This window comes from Typopeltis vanoorti, chromosome 18 (genome assembly GCF_054136105.1).
Source record: "Typopeltis vanoorti isolate ZY-2024b chromosome 18, IOZ_Tvanoo_1.0, whole genome shotgun sequence".
NCBI classification, from domain to species: domain Eukaryota; kingdom Metazoa; phylum Arthropoda; class Arachnida; order Uropygi; family Thelyphonidae; genus Typopeltis; species Typopeltis vanoorti.
The window spans coordinates 8,287,852-8,310,526 of NC_143566.1; the positions used below are offsets into that span (position 1 = coordinate 8,287,852).

Genomic DNA, 22,675 nt, shown 5'->3' on the forward strand with positions numbered 1-22,675 from the left:
ATACTTTACAACTCATTAGCTACTGGATTCCATTTGGATGCCCCTAATGCAGCATGTCATTACTTCTAGAGACAAGTGACCAGTGTCAAAACAAAGACTTATCGCAAAGTATTACTCAGAACCAATTAAATTTGCCAATAAGATCAACTATCAGTCGTTGTAAAGTAACATAAATTACTGATATTGTATGAATTATATAGTGTAAATATATGTGTATATAAAAATATAAATATAAATATGGATGTATAGGTCGGAATATGTACATATAGATGTAAAAATTGGATATGTAAATATTAATCAGTACTTGGAAGCTACATGTAAATGGAGCATGTAAGAATAAATTACCTCCTGGTAAGGATACTATTTAGAAGGAAAACACAAACACACAGCTACTCGATTGAATTTTTTTTAATGTGAAACCCATCCAGAGAATGTGGTTAACCTATAGTACATAATCACTGTGGGTAGGCTAATGATTTTTTTATTATTATGTTTTGTATTTATTTATTTTTTTACATAATCTGGAAACTCTGCTCTAGAAGCTAATTGTAGAACTTTTTCAAGTCACTTCAGTCCTTTAATAAGTGGTCTTGTATTTGGGTGATGAAATTTATCACCCACCTAAAAGCAACTATAAACATTCATTCCCACAGTGGGATTTGAACTTGCGTTCTGATTTGGTTGGAGAGCAGATACACTAACCACTTGCTCAGCTTCTATTGCTCCATGTTGAATTTATTTGAGAGCAGCATATTGGCATAAAGTAAAGAGCTAAGATTAACGACTGCAATTTTTATATTGGGTTTAATGGTACATTTTTCCATAGTGTTACCTATATAGATGATGAGTAAACAGTCAGAATACTCAGGTGCACCATTTTCTTGCACATGCTTTTACATCAACTATTTTTTGTACCTTCTTCAATGCTAAACTCACTTACAACTTCTAAACTCACTTACAAGTTTAGGTTATATATTGCTTTCCATAATGTTTTATTTACACAATAATAATTGTAGGATTTTGAACAGCTTTTCCTTGCACATGTTAAATGTGTCTTTTACACATCTTAAATGTTATATTCTCATGATTTCTGCGATTGTTTGTCTTAAAATAAAAATCTGATCCTGACAATCAATTTATAGCATGAAGATTTTTTTTTATCCGAGCTTTCTTTTCCACAATTTTTCTTAGCCTCCTTTGCACTATTTGAGTGCATAAATCTTACCGGGCATACGCACAAGTAGCAAAATTCCTCTGCAAGTCTGACATTCAGTGTTATTTCCCTTTTTATATATGGATGCTATGAGAGTTTGACTTAATTCATAAGAAATTTGACTATCTGACCAGGACATTTGAATTAAGCAATATAGCCACTATAAAACTTTAATATCACAATATTTGAGCATTTCTGATTGAATATGAGTTTATATGGGTTTTTTTTTTCAATTGAAGGTTAGTAAGCCTTTAGTAAGAGAATGGGGAACTGGACAATGAGACTTATTTGTGCCTATGGTCCCACAGAAGGTTCTACTAAGGTAGAAGTGGAGGAATTTTTTGAGGCTTTAGAAAAAGCAGCTGACAGAATGAAAAAGGAAAAGTTGGTCCTTGTTGGGGATCTAAATAGTAGAGTAGGAAATGATTGTGAGACATACAAAAATATTTTGGGAAAATTTGGAGAAAAGAGCAAAGCTAATAATAATGGCAAATATCTGTTGGATTTCTGCTCAGGACATGGACTGGTTATTACTAACACCATGTGCCAACATAAAAATGTGCACAAATTCACATGGAGAGAAGAGGCTAGGAATAAGAAAAGTCTCATTGACTATGTTATTGTTGAGATAGTGATGTTTTCTCCCTGGTGCAGGACACCAGAGTGTACAGAGGATTTGAAATTGGAAGTGATCACTATTTAGTCTTGAGCAGGATAAAATTGAATTTCATATTGAAAAGAATAACATGTAAGAAAGTTTTAAAGCAAATAAAAGTTGAGCAGCTCTCAGATGTGAACTGTAGACTAAAATACAGAAATATTATTGAAAAGAAAATGAAAGAGTTTGAGAACAGGAATCAAAACTTGGAGATTCAGTGGCAAACTCTGAAGGAAACATTGATTGATTCTGCCAGAGAAGCATGTGGTGAGGTTGTGTGCAAGGATAAAAAAATCAGAACTCCCTGGTGGACACAGGAAGTTAAAGAGGCAGTGAAGGAAAAGAAGAAAGCATATCAAAAGTTCCTGGCAAATAAGTCAGCTTTTACTCTTACAGAATACAGAGACAAATGTAAGAAAGCTAAACAGTGTGTAAAACTAGCTAAACAAAAGTCATGGGAGGACTTTGGCAAGAATATAGAAAATAAATATCAAGAAGGTGGCAAAATATTCTGGAGGTTGTTGAAGAAGCTTAGGAATGGAGGAAAGAGTGCTGTAAAAGGAATTAGAGATGATAAAGGTGAAATGAAAACAGGAGAAAAAGATATCCTTGAAGTATGGAGTAATTACTTTGAAAAACTGCTAAATGAAACAAGCAGTGATGACAGCACAGTGATAAAAAACACTGACCAGGCATGCAGTCAGGAATACATATCCATACTTGCAGTAGAAAAAGACATCAAAGGCTTGAAATGTGGAAAGGCAGCAGGATTAGATGATATTCGACCAGAAATGCTGAAGTATGGTGGTATAAGAGTCTTACAGTGGCTGCACTGCATAGTTCAGAAAGCCTGGACAGAGGGACGAATTCCCGATGATTGGAGTAGAGCTCTCATAGTACCCATATATAAAAAGGGAAATAAAACTGAATGTGAGAATTACAGAGGTATTTCCCTACTGAGTGTTCCTGGCAAGATCTATGCCAGTATACTTGAGAAACGGTTGAGAAGAATTGTGGAAGAAAAGCTTGGTGAAGAACAAGCTGGATTCAGGCCAAATAGAGGCTGTCAGGATCAGATCTTCAATTTACGACAAATAGTCGAGAAAGCATGGGAATATAACAAAGATCTGTATTTAAGTTTTGTCGATTTGGAAAAGGCATATGACAAGGTGCCAAGAGAGAAGCTATTCAATACGCTGCAGTTATATGGTGTCAATGGGGCATTATATCAAGCAATACTTAGTCTTTATTTGAGTTGTGAGTCAGCAGTTAGAATTGAAGGAAGTACAGGAAGATGGTTTAATGTTAAATCTGGTATGAGACAAGGATGTACATTATCCCCTCTGTTATTCATTATCTATATGATCGCATTATGAAGGAATGTGGTATTAAACCTGATATCAAAATTGGAGATGTTAATGTCAGCTCTTTGCTTTATGCGGATGATGTTATACTTCTAAAAAAATCCGCTACAAGTCTGCAAGATTCTCTGACTAAATTGAATAGCTGTTGTAATAGATATGGTATGAAGGTCAGCAATAAAAAGACAAAGACAATGAAAATAGGCAGAATCATTGAAAATGTCAATTGTGTTGTGAAAGGAGAACCTGTGGAACAAGTAAAACATTTCAGCTACTTAGGCACAATTTTTACTGAAGATGGTAAACTAAATATAGAAATAGACAACAGAATCAGCAAAGCTGGTATCGTGGGAAGTCAACTGAATAAATTCATATGGAATAAGAAGGAAATTAGTCGGAACACTAAATTAGCTGTATTCAAGACAGTGTTCAAACCAGTTTTAACTTATGGATCTGAGAGCTGGGTCAGAAGTAAAACACTTGACCAAAGACTAGAGACCGCAGATATGAGAGTCCTGAGAAAGATTAGAGGCATGAACAGATGGCATCAATGGCAATATCATATTAAAAATGAGGATATTAGGAAAGAACTTGACATTGTCAGCATCTAGGAATGCGTTAGCAGAGCTAATCTCAGATGGTATGGTCACTTAAATAGAATGGGAGAGGAAAGATTAGCAAAACAAGTGTTCTCTGCTAGGTTGGCAGGAAAACGACCCAGAGGAAGACCAAGATATAGGTGGATTGATACGGTACAAAGTGCCTTAGACGATAGAAATATAAGATCTGATAATTTTGGAGTCTTCACAAGTAACAGACTGATTTGGAGGAAAATTGTAGATAGGAAGTTAGTAATGATGTAATTTTTTCATGTAGTACTGTCATATCCTGTACACCCCTTGAGGGTACATGGCAGGAATTTGATGATGATGATGATGGTTAGTAAGCCAATCTCATATGGAGGTAGCAGGGTTTTTCTGGAAACTTGGTTCTCATCCCACAAACAGACAAATTAGCCTTCAGAACACCTGCAGTTTACAGACAAAAAATACTGGTGATGGGCAGTAGATGGTGTTGATGTGGAGGATGATATTAGTGGCGGTTCGGTGTGGTTGGGGGATTAAGTGGTGGACATGGAGAGTTGTAGAGTAGCTCCCCTACTTTGATGAATCTTTGAACTCCTTGGAGGTTCACAAAATAATAATAAAATATCTACCACTATAGCTGTTGGGGGTGCTTAAGTGTCAAAGCTGTATAACTGAAAGGAGACCTCCACATAACCTTTAAAGGAATGCAGAGAACCGACCAGGGCTTCTGACCTAATGTCCAATCCTCACCTTCTCGTGGTGCACCCTGTTGGGTATCTACTTGGATACTGAACGAACGAGGATGGGCTGGCAATTTGGGATTTAGCTGACCAAATTGTATTCTTATTGGTTAAACCAAAATAAAAAATGATGGTACGACATGACAAAATTTCATGCCGGCTGAGGTGTCGCCCGGTTAAACAAGGTCCCCGTTGTTTTCGCCAGGGAACCAGGGCGAACAGCGAAAAGTCAGCTACTGGAACAAATCTGAAAACAAACCCCAACTCAACATCACCAGAGTTAAAGATCGGTACTATCAACATAAGAAGCCTGAATGGCAAAGAAATAAAGCTAGCTGAGGAATTAGATAAGTACCAGATCGACATAATAGGGGTGACTGAAACAAAAAAGACCAAAACTGGTGAGATCTTTCTGAGCAATAAATACAAAATGTTATATTCAGGCAATGACAATCAAGGAAAAGAAGGAGTAGCCATAGTATTCAACACAAAATACGAGGCTAATCTTCTTGAATGGCAGTCAGTCTCAAGTAGAGTAATGTGGGCAAATATGAGAATGGGGAACTGGACAATGAGACTTATTTGTGCCTATGGTCCCACAGAAGTTTCTACGAAGGTAGAAGTACAGGAATTTTTTGAGGCTTTAGAAAAAGCAACTGACAGAATGAAAAAGGAAAAGTTGGTACTTGTTGGGGATCTAAATAGCAGAGTAGGAAATGATTGTGAGACATACAAAAATATTTTGGGAAAATTTGGAGAAAAGAGCAAAGCTAATAATAATGGCAAATATCTGTTGGATTTCTGCTCAGGATATGTACTGGTTATTACTAACACCATGTTCCAACATAAAAATGTGCACAAATTCACATGGAGAGAAGAGGCTAGGAATAAGAAAAGTCTTATTTAATATGTTATTGTTGATAGTGATGTTTTCACCCTGGTGCAGGACACCAGAGTGTACAGAGAATTTGAAATTGGAAGTGATCACTATTTAGTCTTGAGCAGGATAAAATTGAATTTCATTTTGAAAGGAATAACATGTAAGAAAGTTTTAAAGCAAATAAAAGTTGAGCAGCTCTCAGATGTGAACTGTAGACTAAAATACACAAAGATTATTGAAGAAAAAATGAAAGAGTTTGAGAACAGGAATCAAACCTTGCAGATTCAGTGGCAAACTCTGAAGAAAACATTGATTGATTCTGCCAGAGAGACATGTGGTGAGGTTGTCTGCAAGGATAAAAAATCAGAACTCCCTGATGGACACAGGAAGTTAAAGAGGCAGTGAAGGAAAAGAAGAAAGCATATCAAAAGTTCCTGTCAAATAAGTCAGCTTGTGCTCTTAGAGAATACCGAGACAAATGCAAGAAGCCTAAACACTGTGTAAAGCTGGCTAAACGAAAGTCATGGGAGGACTTTGGCAAGAATATAGAAAATAAATATCAAGAAGGTGGCAAAATATTCTCGGGGTTGTTGAAGAAGCTTAGGAATGAAGGAAAGAGTGCTGTAAAAGGAGTTAGAGATGATAAAGGTGACATGAAAATGGGAGAAAATGATATCCTTAAAGTATGGAGTAATTACTTTGAAAAACTGCTAAATGAAACAAGCAGTGATGACAGTACAGTTGTAAATAACACTGACCAGGCATGCAGTCAGGAATACATATCTATACTTGAAGTTGAAAAAGCCATCAAAGGCTTGAAATGTGGAAAGGCAGCAGGAGTAGATGATATTCGACCAGAAATGCTGAAGTATGGTGGTAGTCTTACAGTGGCTGCACTACATAGTTCAGAAAGCCTGGACAGAGGGATGAATTCCCGATGATTGGAGTAGAGCTCTCATAGTACCCATATATAAAAAGGAAAATAAAACTGAATGTGAGAATTACAGAGGTATTTCCCTACTGAGTGTTCCTGGCAAGATCTATGGAAGTATACTTGAGAAACAGTTGAGAAGAATTGTGGAAGAAAAGCTGGGTGAAGACAAGCTGGATTCAGGCCAAATAGAGGCTGTCAGGATCAGATCTTCACTTTACGACAAATTGTTGAGAAAGCATGGGAATATAACAAAGATCTCTATTTAAGTTTATTCGATTTGGAAAAGGCATATGACAAGGTGCCAAGAGAGAAGCTATTCAATACGCTACAGTTGTATGGTGTCAGTGGTGCATTATATCAAGCAATACTTAGTCTTTATTTGAGTTGTAAGTCAGCAGTTAGAATTGAAGGAAGTACAGGAAGATGGTTTAATGTTAAATCTGGTGTGAGACAATGATGTACGTTATCCCCTCTGTTATTCATTATCTATATGGATCACATTATGAATGAAAGTGGTATTAAACATGATATCAAAATTGCAGATGTTAATGTCAGCTCTTTGCTTTATGCGGATGATGTTATACTTCTAAATAAATACGCTACAAGTCTGCAAGATTCTCTGACTAAATTGAATAGCTGTTGTAATAGATATGGTATAAAAGTCAGCAATAAAAAGACAAAGACAATGAAAATAGGCAGAATCACTGAAAATGTCAACTGTGTTCTGAATGAAGAACCTGTGGAACAAGTGAACCATTTTAGCTACTTAGGTATGATTTTTACTGAAGATGGTAAATTAAATATAGAAATAGACAACAGAATCAGCAAAGCTGGTATGGTGGGAAGTCAATTGAATAAATTCATATGGAATAAGAGAGAAATTAGTCGGAACACTATATTAGCTGTGTACAAGACAATGTTCAAACCAGTTTTAACTTATGGATCTGAGAGCTGGGTCAGAAGTAAAACATTTGACCAAATACTAGAGACTGCAGATATGAGAGTCCTGAGAAGGATTATAGGTGTGAACAGATGGCATCAACGGCAATATCATATTAAAAACGAGGATATTAGGAAAGAACTTCAGATTGTCAACATTCAGGAATGCGTTAGCAGAGCTAATCTCAGGTGGTATGGTCACTTAAACAGAATGGGCGAAGAAAGATTAGCAAAACAAGTGTTCTCTGCCAGGTTGGCAGGAAAACGACCCAGAGGAAGACCAAGATATAGTTGAATTGATACGGTACAAAGTGCCTTAGACAATAGAAATATAAGATCTGATAATGTTGGAGTCTTGACAAGTAACAGACTGATTTGGAGGAAAATTGTAGATGGGAAGTTAGTAATGATATAATTTTTTTCATGTAGTACTATCATATCCTGTACACCCCTTGAGGGTACATGACAGGAATTTGATGATGATGACAACTATAGCTGTTTTTCCGTTTCAGGTTTTTGATAGCATTTCTAGCTGAAATATTGATATGCACTCCTCATTACATTCTTTTTGAATTCTGCTATCACCACTACTGCCTGCTTCGTTTAACAATATTTAAGTGTATTGTATGCCCACAGATGCAAGACCCTTCGACACTTTTGCGCATGTCAAAAGAAGGAGAATCCATTCCGACAATAGGGTAATCAATCTGTCTTGTGGGATGAGTTGTTTATTATTACATGTCGGAAAATTAACTTTTCTTGTATGAACATTATAGTTTTTAAAGTGGTAATTATTTTGCTTGTATAACAGTTGGAAAATTTTTTGTATAAAGCATGTGATTTCGCGTGTTGGTGACGAATATGTACATCCTTTAATTCTCTTTCCCCTTCAGCATGAATTGACTTCTTGGCAGGTTGCCAGACTAGGCTCTTGGATCTGTGGTCAGACAGTAATTACTTCAGATCTCCAAAATATCTTCATGTCACCTGTATATTGTTTTTGATTCCTTTCACAGTACTATTTTAAAACTCTGTTTCTAGTCTTTCTCTTTCGGCTCCAGAACATTTTACCACTGTGATATTTATCTTCAATATTCTTATCAAAGTTTTCCCATGACTTTTATTTAGCTACTATGCATGCACAGATTGCTATCTGTTGTTTTTCTCTGTATTCCCTCAGAGCACCTGCTGACTTATTGCCAGGAACTTTCTTATTTTTCAGGACTGTCTCTTAAGTCCAGAATGATGTTTGCATTTTTTAAGGTTAAATTTTGTGTGGTGAAGTTGCCTTGCACACAACTTCACTACATGCCTCACTAGGTGAGTTAGTCAATATTTTCTTGAGATTTTCCCACTGAGTTTCCAATTTTTTTTTCGTATTTTCAAACTGTTTCATCCCCCCCCCCCCCAGTAATATATGTATAGAGATCACTTAAGAGTCAAAGTTAGATAACTGGGAGGAGCCCTCCACTGCTAATATATGGCACCTCTCTTCCTTAACAGTGGAGGAGCACTTTTATCAGTAATTATCTACCTGGATATTGAATGAAAAAGGATGAACTGTAATTAGGGACTTAGCAAACCAAATTTATCAGTTGAATTATTTTTCACTAGGTTAGACTATAATAAATTTAGTTTAATCCTTTATCCCAGTGAGAGCAAACAAAGTTTGCGCCTGAAAATATCTTCAGGACTGAATATAGTGTTGTACTATCTTACCTGGGTAAGTAGTACAACACCAAGGTGACTCATAGCAAAGGTGGAGCAAGCTACCAAAGCTCCTATCCCAGTATCTCCCATAATGCAAAACACATCTCCTTGTGGATATGTATACTGTTATGCATTAAGGGATTGGCCACTACCCAGACTAGTTTCGACCTTTATTGAGGTCTCTTCGGTGGGAGCCAGGCCCAGAGTTGGAAATACCAGGCAGAAGCAGTAGCAAGGTCATCTTTACCCATAGGAGTTGCCAAAAGGTTTGCCACCTTTTTTTATTAAATTACTCTGGAATTAGAGAAAGATGTTGAAAGTTTATTTTTCACTAGGTTAGACTATAATAAATTTAGTTTAATCCTTTATCCCAGTGAGAGCAAACAAAGTTTGTGCCTGAAAATATCTTCAGGACTGAAAATAGTGTTGTACTATCTTACCTGGGTAAGTAGTACAACACCAAGGCGATGCTTGCTCCACCTTTGCTACGAGTCGCCTTGGTGTTGTACTGCCTACCGAGGTAAGTAGTACAACACCAAAGTACAACATTGTCAGCTTTTCAACAGAAAAGCTGACAATTCAGTTGTAAAGAACAGAATCCATCCATAGGATAGTAGTTTGCTGAGCAGGCCTATATGCCAGATATCAATTTAGATTAGAAATGTCAAGAGTAACAAGGTCAGTTCCTTCAAACCTTTCCATGGCTTGAGCATGTAGGCTTGAAAATCAGCTGCAGACCAAGAATGAAGAAAACCACATTGCAAGTTAGTGATTATCGGTTTACCTCCAGGAGGTAAAAAAGTTTGCCAATTATGAACCATGGTTTTCAAAAAACAGAAGAAAGAGAGAGAGAGAGAGCATTTGGATGATAATTTGCTGTCTGGCTTTTATAACCCTTTTTTGGAATGAACTGAAGATCGGTTTGTTACCACGTGATGGCTTAGATGCCAATTGAGTAGAAAAGTCTAAAGAGGCAAAATAATATGGGTGTTAGGTTTAGAGCAAATTTTTTCAATCAGAGATACTGCGTTATGTGAGCAGTTATTGTTAAAGTGGAAGGAGCTTTACTTTATTATTAGTGCAGGAACTGGAAGAGAAGAGTGATGCTATTAGGTCAGCCTTGGCTTTGAATTATTATTAGAAAGGGATAAGTGGTATGGACATATACTTTGGCATGATGGTCTTGTGAAAAGAATAACCAAAGGCAAAATAGAGGGAGAAAAGAAGTAGAGGCAGACCAAGGAAAAGCTTTGTTCACCAAGTCAAAGAAAGCACAGGTTTGGAGAGTTACCAGGAGGTTAAGAAGAAAGTCAGTGACAGAGTGGAATGGAAGAAATTGCTGCTGAGCTACTAGTCCCAAGACTGATGCAACTGATGATGATGGCTTTGGGTGATGTTACATATGGATGTGAAAATAATGGAAACAGGGGGGGGGGGCATAATTTACGCACATTGACATTGGCTAGGGATTGCAAGATTTTAACTGCCATTTGAATAGGAGGCAAATTTGCAACATTTGACCCTTTTAGAATATGAGTTTGTAATTGTTGCTAATTGCGGTGTGAACTGAGTATGATACGGAAGTTTTCCTCTTGAGCTACTTATAGTATGCTGAATTTTTTTCGTAGACAACATATTTGTTGGAGATTTGCAGCATATTTATTCTTCAAGGCCTGGATAATGGTCAAAAATTTTGGATGGAAAGAGTGATAAAGGCCTTCATTCCGATGAGGATTATTTTCGTTATTCAGTTTGAACAGTTGTTTTAATTAGGAGAACAGAAGCAGTAGTCAAACCATGGAAAACATTAGTATAAGTCATGTTGATCATCCTGTTTGTTCCCTTGTAATGCCAAAGAACATGTAAGTGAGAATTGTGAGCTGAAAGTTGTTCCATGTTGAAGGAAGCAAATTGGATAAGGTTGTGGTTCTGAGTTACCAAGAGAAAAACTGACATCATTAGTGTATTTGGAAGGGATGCTTGTTAAGAAGAGGCGAACATTGTTGGTGGGATGATAAAGGTTGTCTGGTATTCTCTGATATCTGTGTTATTTTAAATTGCTGTTAAGGCCAAAAGTAGGCATGGAACCTTTTTTTAAAGATTATTAATGTTTGTAAGGAGGGGGGGTTGTTTGAGTGTTTATTGTTTTTTTTAAGTTTTTTTTTCTGAGAAAATTGTTGATCTGTAGTAAAACTGTGTTTCAATATAAAGAATATGAGCATGCATGGGAGGTGAAAGACTTGCAAACATACTGCCTTCACAGAGGAAATCTAGTCCCCTGTACACACATGATTTCAAATATTCCTCTGCATGCTACCACCATACTGCTGTAATCCAGAAACAAACTGAAGTAATTGGCGGTAGAATTTATTACAAGCTGATCTCAAAGTCCCAAGATTCAGTACTATCAACTTTAGTTCTTGTACTATCTAGCAGCAAGCCTGTAAAATCATTTTACTGTTGTACACTCAAATGGGAGAGGGTCTAGATCACTATAGTGTGTTGTAAAATCTCTCATGATAAGTAACTTATCATGTTCAATTTTATGTTTTTCTAAGGAGATTGCACTTAAAGCAATGACAATTTTGTCTGTAATAATCTTGTATTTATAAAAACTTAACCATTGGCCTTTGTTAAAATGTCATTATTTTAATAAACAATGACATTATTTGTCGACTGATGTCATTATGTAACACTGTTAACCCATATCCATATATGGTAATTTCAAAAGCTGTGCAAAGTATAACATCATCATGTTCGGATGTCAATATATGACCATATATGGAAATTTCGAGAGACGCATGCATGCACACAATGGAAGTCCAGGCCTTTATAAGGTGAAACATTGAAAAAAAAAATTGGCCTTGGTTTCTTAATCTTCTCTTACCTGGGTCTGTTGCCACTTGAGGTCTGTTGTCGGTAATCGAAAGAGAAGTATCGTAGCTCTTAGGTTTCTCATTCTTCTCTTATCTGGGTCTGCCACCATGTGTGGTCCCAATTACAGACTTAGTTCTGAGTCAGAACTAAATCTGTAATTGAAAGAGAAACATTATGTGCAGTCTTTTCCTACCTCTCCTACTCTCCTCTCCAGTTTTCTCTTACCTGGGTCTGCCACCACGTGAGGTCCATTGTCGGTAATTTTAAGAGAAGTGTGGGATTCTGAATCTTCTCCTATCTGTATTGTGCCAGTCATCAGAATGTCTTGCTAGGAAAGAGCTGCACATTGCCACCATGTTAAGGATCCTAGTGGGTGTAGAATAATTGACAACTCAAACAAAGAGGAAATTTGGCAGAAGGTCATGAACGAGCCAAGAGCACTTTTGTGTAGACAAAAGATTCACGTAAAAGGCAGTGCTGAATGAGAATTGTAGGTATTTGTATATGTAATATATCCAAGCAAGAATGTACATCAAGTGTGTCTGTTTATGGGTACAATAAGATTGTATAAGTTAATGTTGAAATAAGCTCACTCAGAGTGTGTCTTAATCTAAACTGAGTGAGTAATTATTGTAAGAGTAAGAATAGTACTACTGTACTGGATGATGCAATTTAATATTGAATTAAGCTTACCCAAGGTATGCCTTATTTTCAGTTTGTGTATGTGTGACTAGCAGGATATTCCAGACTGTGATTTAACTTTAAGGGAAGAAACATAGAACTAAGTCTGAATCAGGATGAATTGAAATTAACAAAGAATTGTAATTAAATTAAGGGGATAAAAATCCCTTATTATTTTACAGCCAGTGTGCGAAACTCTGAGATCGAAAACTACGATCTAAGAGTTTCATGCCAAAGAAATATTGGCGAATCCAAGCATAAGTGAACATACTGGCTGTAAAATAATAAGAGATTTTTATCCCCTTAATTTAATTAACTTCACCAGAAAAAATAGCCATTTGGCTTTTTATCTTAGTTATAATATATGGGCACACCTTTCTGGCATTCGTATAGTGAAGGTATGTAAGTTCCTTTCACTTAAACTTTGATATCATCCAGGTCTACCTACTCACTGATGAGACCTCAAAAAAAAGGTTGAAACCGGTCTGGGTAGTGACCTCTCCTCATAATGTAGGGCAGTATTACATCTCCTAGGAGCTGTGTTTTACATTATGAGAAAATATCAAGGATAGTGAGGGAGCTTGCTCCATCTTTGCTTCGAGTTGCCTTGGTGTTGTACTACCAGGTGTTCACTTACGCTTGAATTCGCCGATAGTTCTTCAGCATGAAACTCTTAGATCGTAGCTTTTGATCTCAGAGTTTTGCATACTGGCTGTAAAATAATAAGGGATTTTTATCCCCTTAACTTAATTAACTTCGCCAGAAAAAATAGCCGTTTGGCTTTTTATCAAAGAATTGTAATGCAATTGAGTATATATATATATGTGTGTGTGTGTGTGTGTGTGTGTGTGTGTGTGTGTGTGTGCGTTAATGTGGATCAGACTGTGTAAATAAGTTGTTTTTTTATTTAATTAAATGGTTTGTGAAGAACACATTGGACTGATTTTGTCAATGAACCTGCATAGATTAAGTGATCAATAATCAAGCCACGACTAATTAAAGGTAAGGATTAATATAAGTGGGGAATACAAACGATATCTGCTTCATTTTTAAATTGAAAATCTTATAGTCTCACACTCAAATACATTGTCTAACTGGTGCAGTAAAAAAACAAATAAATTGGTTAGACTATTGAGCGTGAGAACATAAGATACAGTAGAAATAAATAACTTACACAGTCGATAGTTAAGGCAGTTGACCATTCACGACAATTCACAAAGTCTTGCATATATTGCAGGCGCAAACTTGACATTTTGTCTGTTTGCTTACTTGGGAAAAATGGAGTAAAACCAGGTTTAAAATTGCTTGGTATCTTTAACATAACTATACCCAAGTTAAAAATACTTCCTACATCTATATCTCCTCCTGAGATTTTTATTTAATAAGGTTATAACACCTTATGGTAACTCGTTTTGGTAAAACACTTACAAGCTCTGCATTACTAAATCTTGGTATTGCTAGCCTAGCTCCCACTGATGAGACCTCAATAAAGGTCGAAACCGGTCTGGGTAGTGGCCCCTTGCCTTTAATACAAAACATCATACATCCCCTTCTTGGAGACGTGTTTTGGAATTAAGGGTAAATATTAAGATTAGTGATCAGAGCTTGCTCCACTTCTACCACGAGTTGCCTTGGTCTTGCACTACCTGTGGGATCAGCTAGTCTTGCATATATTGCAGGCGCAAACTTGACATTTTGTCTGTTTGCTTACTTGGGAAAAATGGAGTAAAACCAGGTTTAAAATTGCTTGGTATCTTTAACATGACAATTCACAAAGTTTAAGTAAAGAACACAAGGATGAAGGAGAGTAGTAGAAATACAAAGTTTAACAATGTCCTTGAAGATATCACCTATACTACCTGTAAGAAAGAGTGGAGAAGAGGAACAGAAGCCTGAGCCATTGCATTGGTGATGGAAGCACGTGCGCACATACAAACACACACACCAGATACATTTTAGGCCTCCAGTACATAACATGGTGTTTTTGCTAGATTATGAAAGAAAGGTGTCTACTTTTTGTCTACTAGTGCTAGACATCTTTCTTGGCAACTCCTCCAGCTAGGGAAGGTATACTTTTGCAGTGACAACACTCACTGGATACATGGAAGCTCTCTTTCTGCACCACAAGAAGTCAGACTAACTTGACTCTGAGAGGCTTTTTAGTAGGTGAAACACACTGGGTGAAGTCATGGGATTTCATAGTAGTGACAAGTAATAATAATAACTTAAAAAAATAACTAGAAAAATCTATTGATGCCATTTATTCCCAAAAACAAACATTTTGGACTCTATTAATCCAAAGTAACTTCTTGAAATTAGTAGGCAGCCATCCTCCACAGTAAATTATCACTAGTAGTTATTTCATGACTACTAATGATTATGAAGGCTTCAGGTTTAAGAATGCAGCACACATTTACTACCATATTTTTGGTTAAAAATCTAGTTTCTGAGAGGAAAAACTATACTTACCTGCACCGGTGATTGACTAATTTGGTAAGGTGAAAAATATCCTAGAAAAAAGTTCTTCCTATCGATGACTAGAATTGAATCTGTAAGGTGAGATAAAGGTGAGATAGCTGATTCCATCAAGAGCTGGATGAGTTGTTCTTCCTGGAAACATGCAAACTGGCCAGAAGAGCACTTGCAGTTAATAGACATAATACACTGTCGTTATAGTCTTAGTTGCTTTGGTCATGATTCAAAACAATCCAACCTAGCTCTTTCTGGTGGCCTAGCATTGTGTATTCAGCACAGCTTTAATAATAATAACTGATATTTAATGTAATTCTTGTAGAAAGGCTTATACACTGGTCAAACATGATAATTAAATACTTAAGGAATTGACAGTGTATACTAGAAATATAAATTAAATCAACCTTAATATATACTTTCCAATATTTCGGCAACGTCACATTGCTATCTTCATGGGAACTTAAGATAAAGAAATGTGCATGCAAGTACTACATAACAGCAAATGAGAAACGAAGCGAGGAAGCTAACGTTTTCCTAAAGTCCTGATGGTGCCCCCTGGCAGGCTATATTAGGTGTTTTTGGCCTTTGGACTGAAGTTCTTCTGATATATGTTTCAAAAATTTGGGGCAGTCTCATGCATCCAAATTTGTTGAGGTTTGGCATGTTCCTAAGGGCTGAGGCTGCTTCCATGAATAGTCTTTCATATTTGAACTTCCTGCAGTGTATTACTGTGGCTTTCTTCCACTTTATTCTGTGGCGATTATCCAGGGCATGGTCAGCAAGCCCGGAGTGGCTGTACTGGCAAGTTCAAATATGAAAGACTATTCATGGAATCAGCCTCAGCCCTTAGGAACATGCCAAACCTCAACAAATTTGGATGCATGAGACTGCCCCAAATTTGGGAAACATACATCAGAAGAACTTCAGCCCAAAGGCCAAGAATACCTAATATAGCCAGCTAGGGAGCACCAGCAGGACTTTAGGAAAACGTTAGCTTCCTCGCTTCATTTCTCATTTGCTGTTATGTATTACTTGCATGCACATGTCTTTATCTTAAGTTCCCATGAAGATGGCAATGTGACGTTGCCGAAATATCAGAAAGTATATATTAAAGTTGATTTAATTTATATTTCTACATATGCTGTCAATTCCTTAAGTATCTAATTATCATGTTTAACCAGCGTATAAGCCTTTCTACAAGAATTACTATCATCCACGGAGATTCCATTGCATGCAAGGCCTGCCATTATGGCAAAATGAAGCTGAAGTTATCTAGACAACTGAATCATCTGACCTTCCTAAAATGCTGCCGGGATAATCAGGTAATCCCAAATTATGTAAAATTTAAGCATCGTTTCATTTCACAGACAGCTCTCCGTATCTATAAGCGCACGAGCCTGGCTTTGCTACTGGAGCAAATTAACGTTACACGCTGTTCCCTAGCTGACGTAAACAGAGCTATTTTAGCGCTAGACAAAGAGCTTTCTAATACGCTAAATCACGAACTTTGGTCAATTCTACATGACGTCTCATGCACCGCGGCAAATAAAGAACTCGAAAAAATACGGAGTCGACATATCAACAAGTTTGATCAATTAAAAAAGAACTCGACGTCCAAACCAAAACTACAAACCACCACTGTAGTTAACCTTTCTTCAGTTATCTTGAAGCCTGAAGCACTCAACGCTCTGTCACGTGGTCACAACTTCGCCATTGCTCCTAGGAAATTACCGGCCAAGGAATTAATGATCCAGATTGAACGCGGGATTCACCACCTTCCAAACCACATCGCCAACGATATTAGATTGGATGTAGCCTGTGTTCTCACAAAAGCAAGACCACCAAAAACCAACATATCCAATAGTGAATACAAGTCTCTACAGGAAATGAAGAAAAACAGAGACATAGTTATCACCAAAGCGGATAAGAGGAACACTGTGGTACTCAATCATACTGACTACACAGGTAAGCTTAAGGCTTTACTATTAGATTAAGCTACTTACCTCCCCATTGAATACAATCCCACCAACTCACAAATTAAAATACTCTATAGCTCCTTAAGAAGGTCACTTCTTGGCCTGTGGAGATTACTAACAAACTAAACCATATAACTCTAGACCCCCCCCGTATATATGGGCTCCCAAAAATACATAAAGAAAATGTGCCATTACGTCCCATAATGGATGGCATTGATTCTCCCACTTATAAACTAGCTAAATATTTATCCAAAGTGCTCACCCAATATACTGGCAACACACACACACACACACACACAAAAAAAACTCAGCCCGCTTCAAAGCCAGTGTAGAAAACCTTACACTCCAACATAATGGCATAATGGTTAGTTTTGATGTCTCTTCCTTATTCACAAATGTCCCCCTCAAAGAAACCTTAGAGCTAATCCAAACTAAATTTCCTCCCGATATCTCAGCCCTATTTCAGCTCACAATGAACTCAGGCTATTTCATTTGGCAGGAAATATTCTACAAACAGATAGGGGGACAGTCATGGGTTCACCACTCTCCCCACCCTTGGCCCAACTTCTTTATGGAGACTTTTGAAGAGAAAGCTTGAAACTCTGCCCCACAAAAACCTACCATATGGCTTCGCTATGTTGATGATGCATTCGCTATTTGGCCACCTGACTCAGATACACTCCTCTCCTTCTTAACACACTTAAACAACCAACACTCCAGAATCAAGTTCACCCTGGAAAAAGAGAAAAAGAATAGCCTCCCCTTCCTAGACACATCACCTGCCAACCTGATGGAACCTTGGTATTCTCAGTTTATAGAAAACCAACCCCATACAGGCTGATACATTCACCAACAATCTCCCCCCCCCCCCCCACACACACACAATAATATGGAGTTATTAAGACACTATTCAAAGGGATAAACTAATCTGTTCAAATGACAAAGCCCTAACCACTGAACTAAATCACATCCTTAACACTTTCTCAGTCAATGGCTATCCCACCAAAAAATACCAAAACCAGTTATTCACAACTCACCTCCCCTCCCGTTCACAAAAAAGATTACTCTAAATGCATCACCATTCCCTATATCCGAGTAACCTCGGAAAAAATCAACAAAATCGTAAAAAAACATGACTTGACCTCTTGTTACAGACCATATAGAAAATTGGCATCTCTTATCTGCTCCACTAAAGACCAACCACTTCCCCTAGACCTACTTGGGGTATACCAGGTCCCTTGCAGCTGTAAATTGTCCTACTTTGGCCAAACTGGCAGGAGAGCAAATATCAGAATCTCAGAACACAAGGACTACATCCGATTTCACCAGTACAGCCACTCTGGCTTGCTGACCATACTCTGGATACTCGCCTCAGTAATACACCGCAGGAAGTTCAAATATGAAAGACTATTCATGGAAGCAGCCTCAGCCCTTAGGAACATGCCAAACCTCGACAAATTTGGATGCATGAGACTGCCCCAAATTTTTGAAACATACATCAGAAGAACTTCAGCCCAAAGGCCAAGAACACTTAATATAGCCCGCCAGGGGACACCATCAGGACTTTAAGAAAATGTTAGCTTCATCGTTTCGTTTCTCATTTGCTGTTATGTAGTACTTGCATGCACGTGTCTTTATTTTAAGTTCCCATGAAGATGGCAATGTGACGTTGCCGAAATATTGGAAAGTATATATTAAAGTTGATTTAATTTATATTTCTAGTATACGCTCTCATTTCCTTAAGTATTTAATTATTATGATATTTAATGCAATAAATGATATTTTAATTATATCATCAAAATATTAATAATAATTAAAAACAATTTTTGTTTTATTTTTTATTTATTTATTTTATTTCTCTTATGTGGTTGAATACTATTTTTTTCTGTTCATTTACTTTTGCAGAGAAGATCCTAGTGAGCATCCATGGCTTGCTGATTTCCAAAATTTTGCAGATCCATATAAAGTAATTATACTTAATGCTTGAAATGCTGTGGTTGTTATTAATACATGACTAATTACCGCTTTAATAATAAAACTGATTCTTGCTATAGTTTGCCTTGTTTTATAATATTAAAAATCTCCTCAGATTAATCCCTTCAATAGCTTAAATGTCTCAATCATATCCCCAACCACCACATTTGTCTTTTATTCACCAAACTCTTAAAACTAGTCTGCATACCCTCAGTTTATCCTCATAATTAACATTGTACAGTTCTGATATAATTTTTGTTTTCCATCTCTGCACCCTCTTCAAGGTTACTTCATCCCCATCAAAATTGAAAGTTTCCCTTCTGATTTTAAAATACCTAACATATTCAAAATGATATCAGATATATTTTATTTGTATCCTGAATTTTTTATAATTTTTTGTTTCTCTCTCTCTCTTCTCACAAATATTCTTTTTTCTAAATACTCTAGAATTATGAAGAAAGATTTCCAGTCACTAATTGCAAATATTGTTTGGGTAGCAGTAAAATCTCATGAGGAGAATGAAACTGAATTTATTCAGATGTTGCAGGACATCTTCCTCAAAGCAGCATGTGACAGAAAGAACTCGAGGTTAAGGAGTGTTAGATTTGATTATAGTGTCAGAGGTTGTTTCATTTAAAGACATAACTATCTGACTTTGGTTGGTGACAGTGATCATGCAGTACTCATTTGGAAAATGTTCCATTCAGAAAAGGTTACATGCTGAACTTATGATCCACTGAGGAGTATACTGAGTTCAAAGGAACAGTATTGGTTTCTGGATGGGAAGAATATTTACAGTGTATAAGAAGCATTTAAAAAATACTTAAATGACGCAATATTAGGAAGTGTCCCAAGAGTTCGAAGAATAAATAAATGGATGTGTAATCTTATTAAGCATGAGATTTATAAGAAACGGATGATGTGGAAGGAATACTAGGTGCATAAGGATGATGTCTGTTATGAAAATTATAAGCAGAAGAGTCACAACTTTTGTAAGGAAAGCTAAGTCTGAGTATGAAAAGAAACTGGCAAGCTAAAGACAACCTACAAGAATTCTATTGTTATTCTGCAAGTAAAAGAAAGAATGAATATGATAGAATAACTCTTCTGAATGCTGATGGTTTGAGGGTGACAGATGCAGAAAGTTGTTAAACTAATGAGTGCCTATTTTGCTAAAAGCTATCAACCTATCGTATGCAGCATCGAGTGAGTTGCTACCTCTTCTGAAAAATCTCAAGTGTATGAAGAGGAGGTACTATACATTCTTTCCATTCAGGAGGAATGGAAAGAATGTGTGGTAATCTCATTGCACAAGAGTGGTGCAAAGACCGATGTATCCGACTATTGACCAGTTAGTATCTCAGGTGTGTTGGTGAAGATTTTGGAAAAGTTGGTTATGGCTCGCATTCAGAAATAGGTTGATGGTAAATCTCTACTTTGCAATGAACAGCACGAGCTTACTAAGGGTAAGTCATGTTTTAGCAAGTTGCTCACATTCTATAGATTGTACCATTGAACTAGCAAGGGGAAATTAATACACAATGATACTTTTGGATTTTGCTAAGGCTTTTGACAGAATACAACATGGAAGACTGTTGCATAAATTGGAGAATATGGGTTTGGATTATAAAATATTAGTGTGGATAAGAGGATCGCTGACTGACAGATATCAAAAAAGTGGTATATGGGGGGGGGGTGAGTCTGCAAGATTTAAGGTAACTAGTGTCGTACCACAAGGATCAGTTCTTGGTCCATTGTTATTCAATCTGTACATTAATGATATGGAAAGAATTTGACAGGCAACATACAGCTATTTGCTGATGCAAAGATAGGTGGGGTAATCAGGAATGCTGGCTGATATGCAGTGTTTGCAGAATGATTTGAATAGGATGGAATTGTGGGCATGGGAAAATGGATGTCAATTCAATGTCAGTAAATGTAAAGTCATGCACTTTGGCATGATTAGATGTCCTATGTCATATTATATTGGCAGGATTATGTTAGAAGAAAGTAATGGGACTAGTGATCTTGGAATGTAAGTAGATAGGAAATTGAAGTTCAGGAGCCATTTAACAAAGATTGCAATACAACTCAAAAGATAATTGTAATGCTTAAACGAACTTTAACATGTCAAGATAAGGATGTCATTTTTTTCCTATTTTCAAGGTATTCATAAGACCTCACTTGGATTACGGTGTGCAGGTTTGGTCTCCTGGTTCCCATTGTGTAGATGGTAATTCTGATACAGTGGAGAGAGAGCAAAGAATAGTGTTTAAAAATGATATCAGGATTGTGGAATACTGATTATGAAGGCAGATTGAGAATTTGTAGACTGCAGACACTAGCAAACAAGAGAAAGAGAGGTGATATGATTGAGGCATACAACTTCTTAAAGAGTCGTACAGGATTTTAGTTGATGGAATTTATCATTTTATGGAGGTGAGGAAAAGACAACAGGTCATTCTTGCTGACTTCTGAGAACGAATGCTGCTAAGAAGTAGGTGAGGGCTAGATTTTTCTCTCATAGGATGGTGTGTGATTGGAAATTATTATTTTTGGATGTGATATGTGCAAGCAGGTGTGAAAGAATTCAAGAATAAACATGATAGCTGGTGCATGTAGCCTCCCTCATTGAGTTCCTGACTTCCTGTAGGCCAATTTTTTTTTATAATTTTTTTTATATCTTGCATACTTATAATAATTACATTACAAAATTTTAAATTTTTTTAAATTATATACATATGATAATAATAATAGTATTTTTTTTAATTCAATGATTTTTTATTATTAAAATTATGATTTATATTATGCATTTACAAAACATGTTCTAGTTTTATTTGTTTTTTTTTAACAATGAATTTCCTATAAATTTTCCTTTATTTTGTATAATGTGTTAATAATAGTTACTGTCGATTGTAATTTATAGTTGCAGTTGAATAAGATTACATTTTTTTTAACAGTATTTATAGTATAACAATAAGTTATATATATTTTTCAATTTTTGCTTTTAATGTATTTAAGCACTGTAACTACAACACTTCAATGCAATAAATGATTTTTTTTTCTTTCTGTTGAACTCAGTTGAGATGTAATGTCTCAGCTTGCATCCTTGAAGATTTTTAGTAAGCTTATCTGAGGATAACACCGGTTAGATATCTTTTATTAATTTGATTGCTGTGTTTGGAAGTAGGCTGATGTTTGGGAGGTCAAATGAATGATCTTAAAGGTCTGATCAAAGTGAAATTGCCGATATATTCTGGTGTTATCGCATCTGTCTTGATGGTTCAATTCATTTTTATTGTGGTCTTCTTTTTGAACTAATTTGGAGACTTTTTTTTCACTGTGGCAGCTTTTCTGTCTTCTGAGCTTTTAATTTGTATTGGCTTAGATGTTTGTGACTTCATCAAGAATATCTTGGCATTCTGATCCAAAAAAACTGGTAATTCTGTTTTTGCTTTTCTTGCTTGGTACAACAGATTCTGGTTGAATGGTGTTAAATATTCTGATAGGAAGATTGGTGTATTGTCTTACAATGTGTTCAAGTCCTTGGCAACTGTTTTTTTTTCTGTCTGCTGGCTTTTATGAGCAACTGTAGCATGATTGTAAAGATGGCGACGTCCTTTGTTCTTCGCTCATTGTTGACCACAGTCCTCTCTGTTCATTTTTCAGCACT

General features: G+C 36.5%; 1 protein-coding gene across 2 annotated transcripts in view; it reads left to right on the top strand.

Annotated features, from left to right (window-relative positions):
- Window positions 1-22,675, top strand: part of Pex5 (peroxisomal biogenesis factor 5) — a 532,250-nt gene that overhangs the window by 316,568 nt on the left and 193,007 nt on the right. For both annotated transcript variants that reach the window (XM_090407992.1, XM_090407991.1), the window contains exon 10: window positions 18,934-18,994. In XM_090407992.1, coding sequence (XP_090264118.1) covers window positions 18,934-18,994 — 61 coding nt within the window. The remainder of the gene's footprint in view (window positions 1-18,933; window positions 18,995-22,675) is intronic.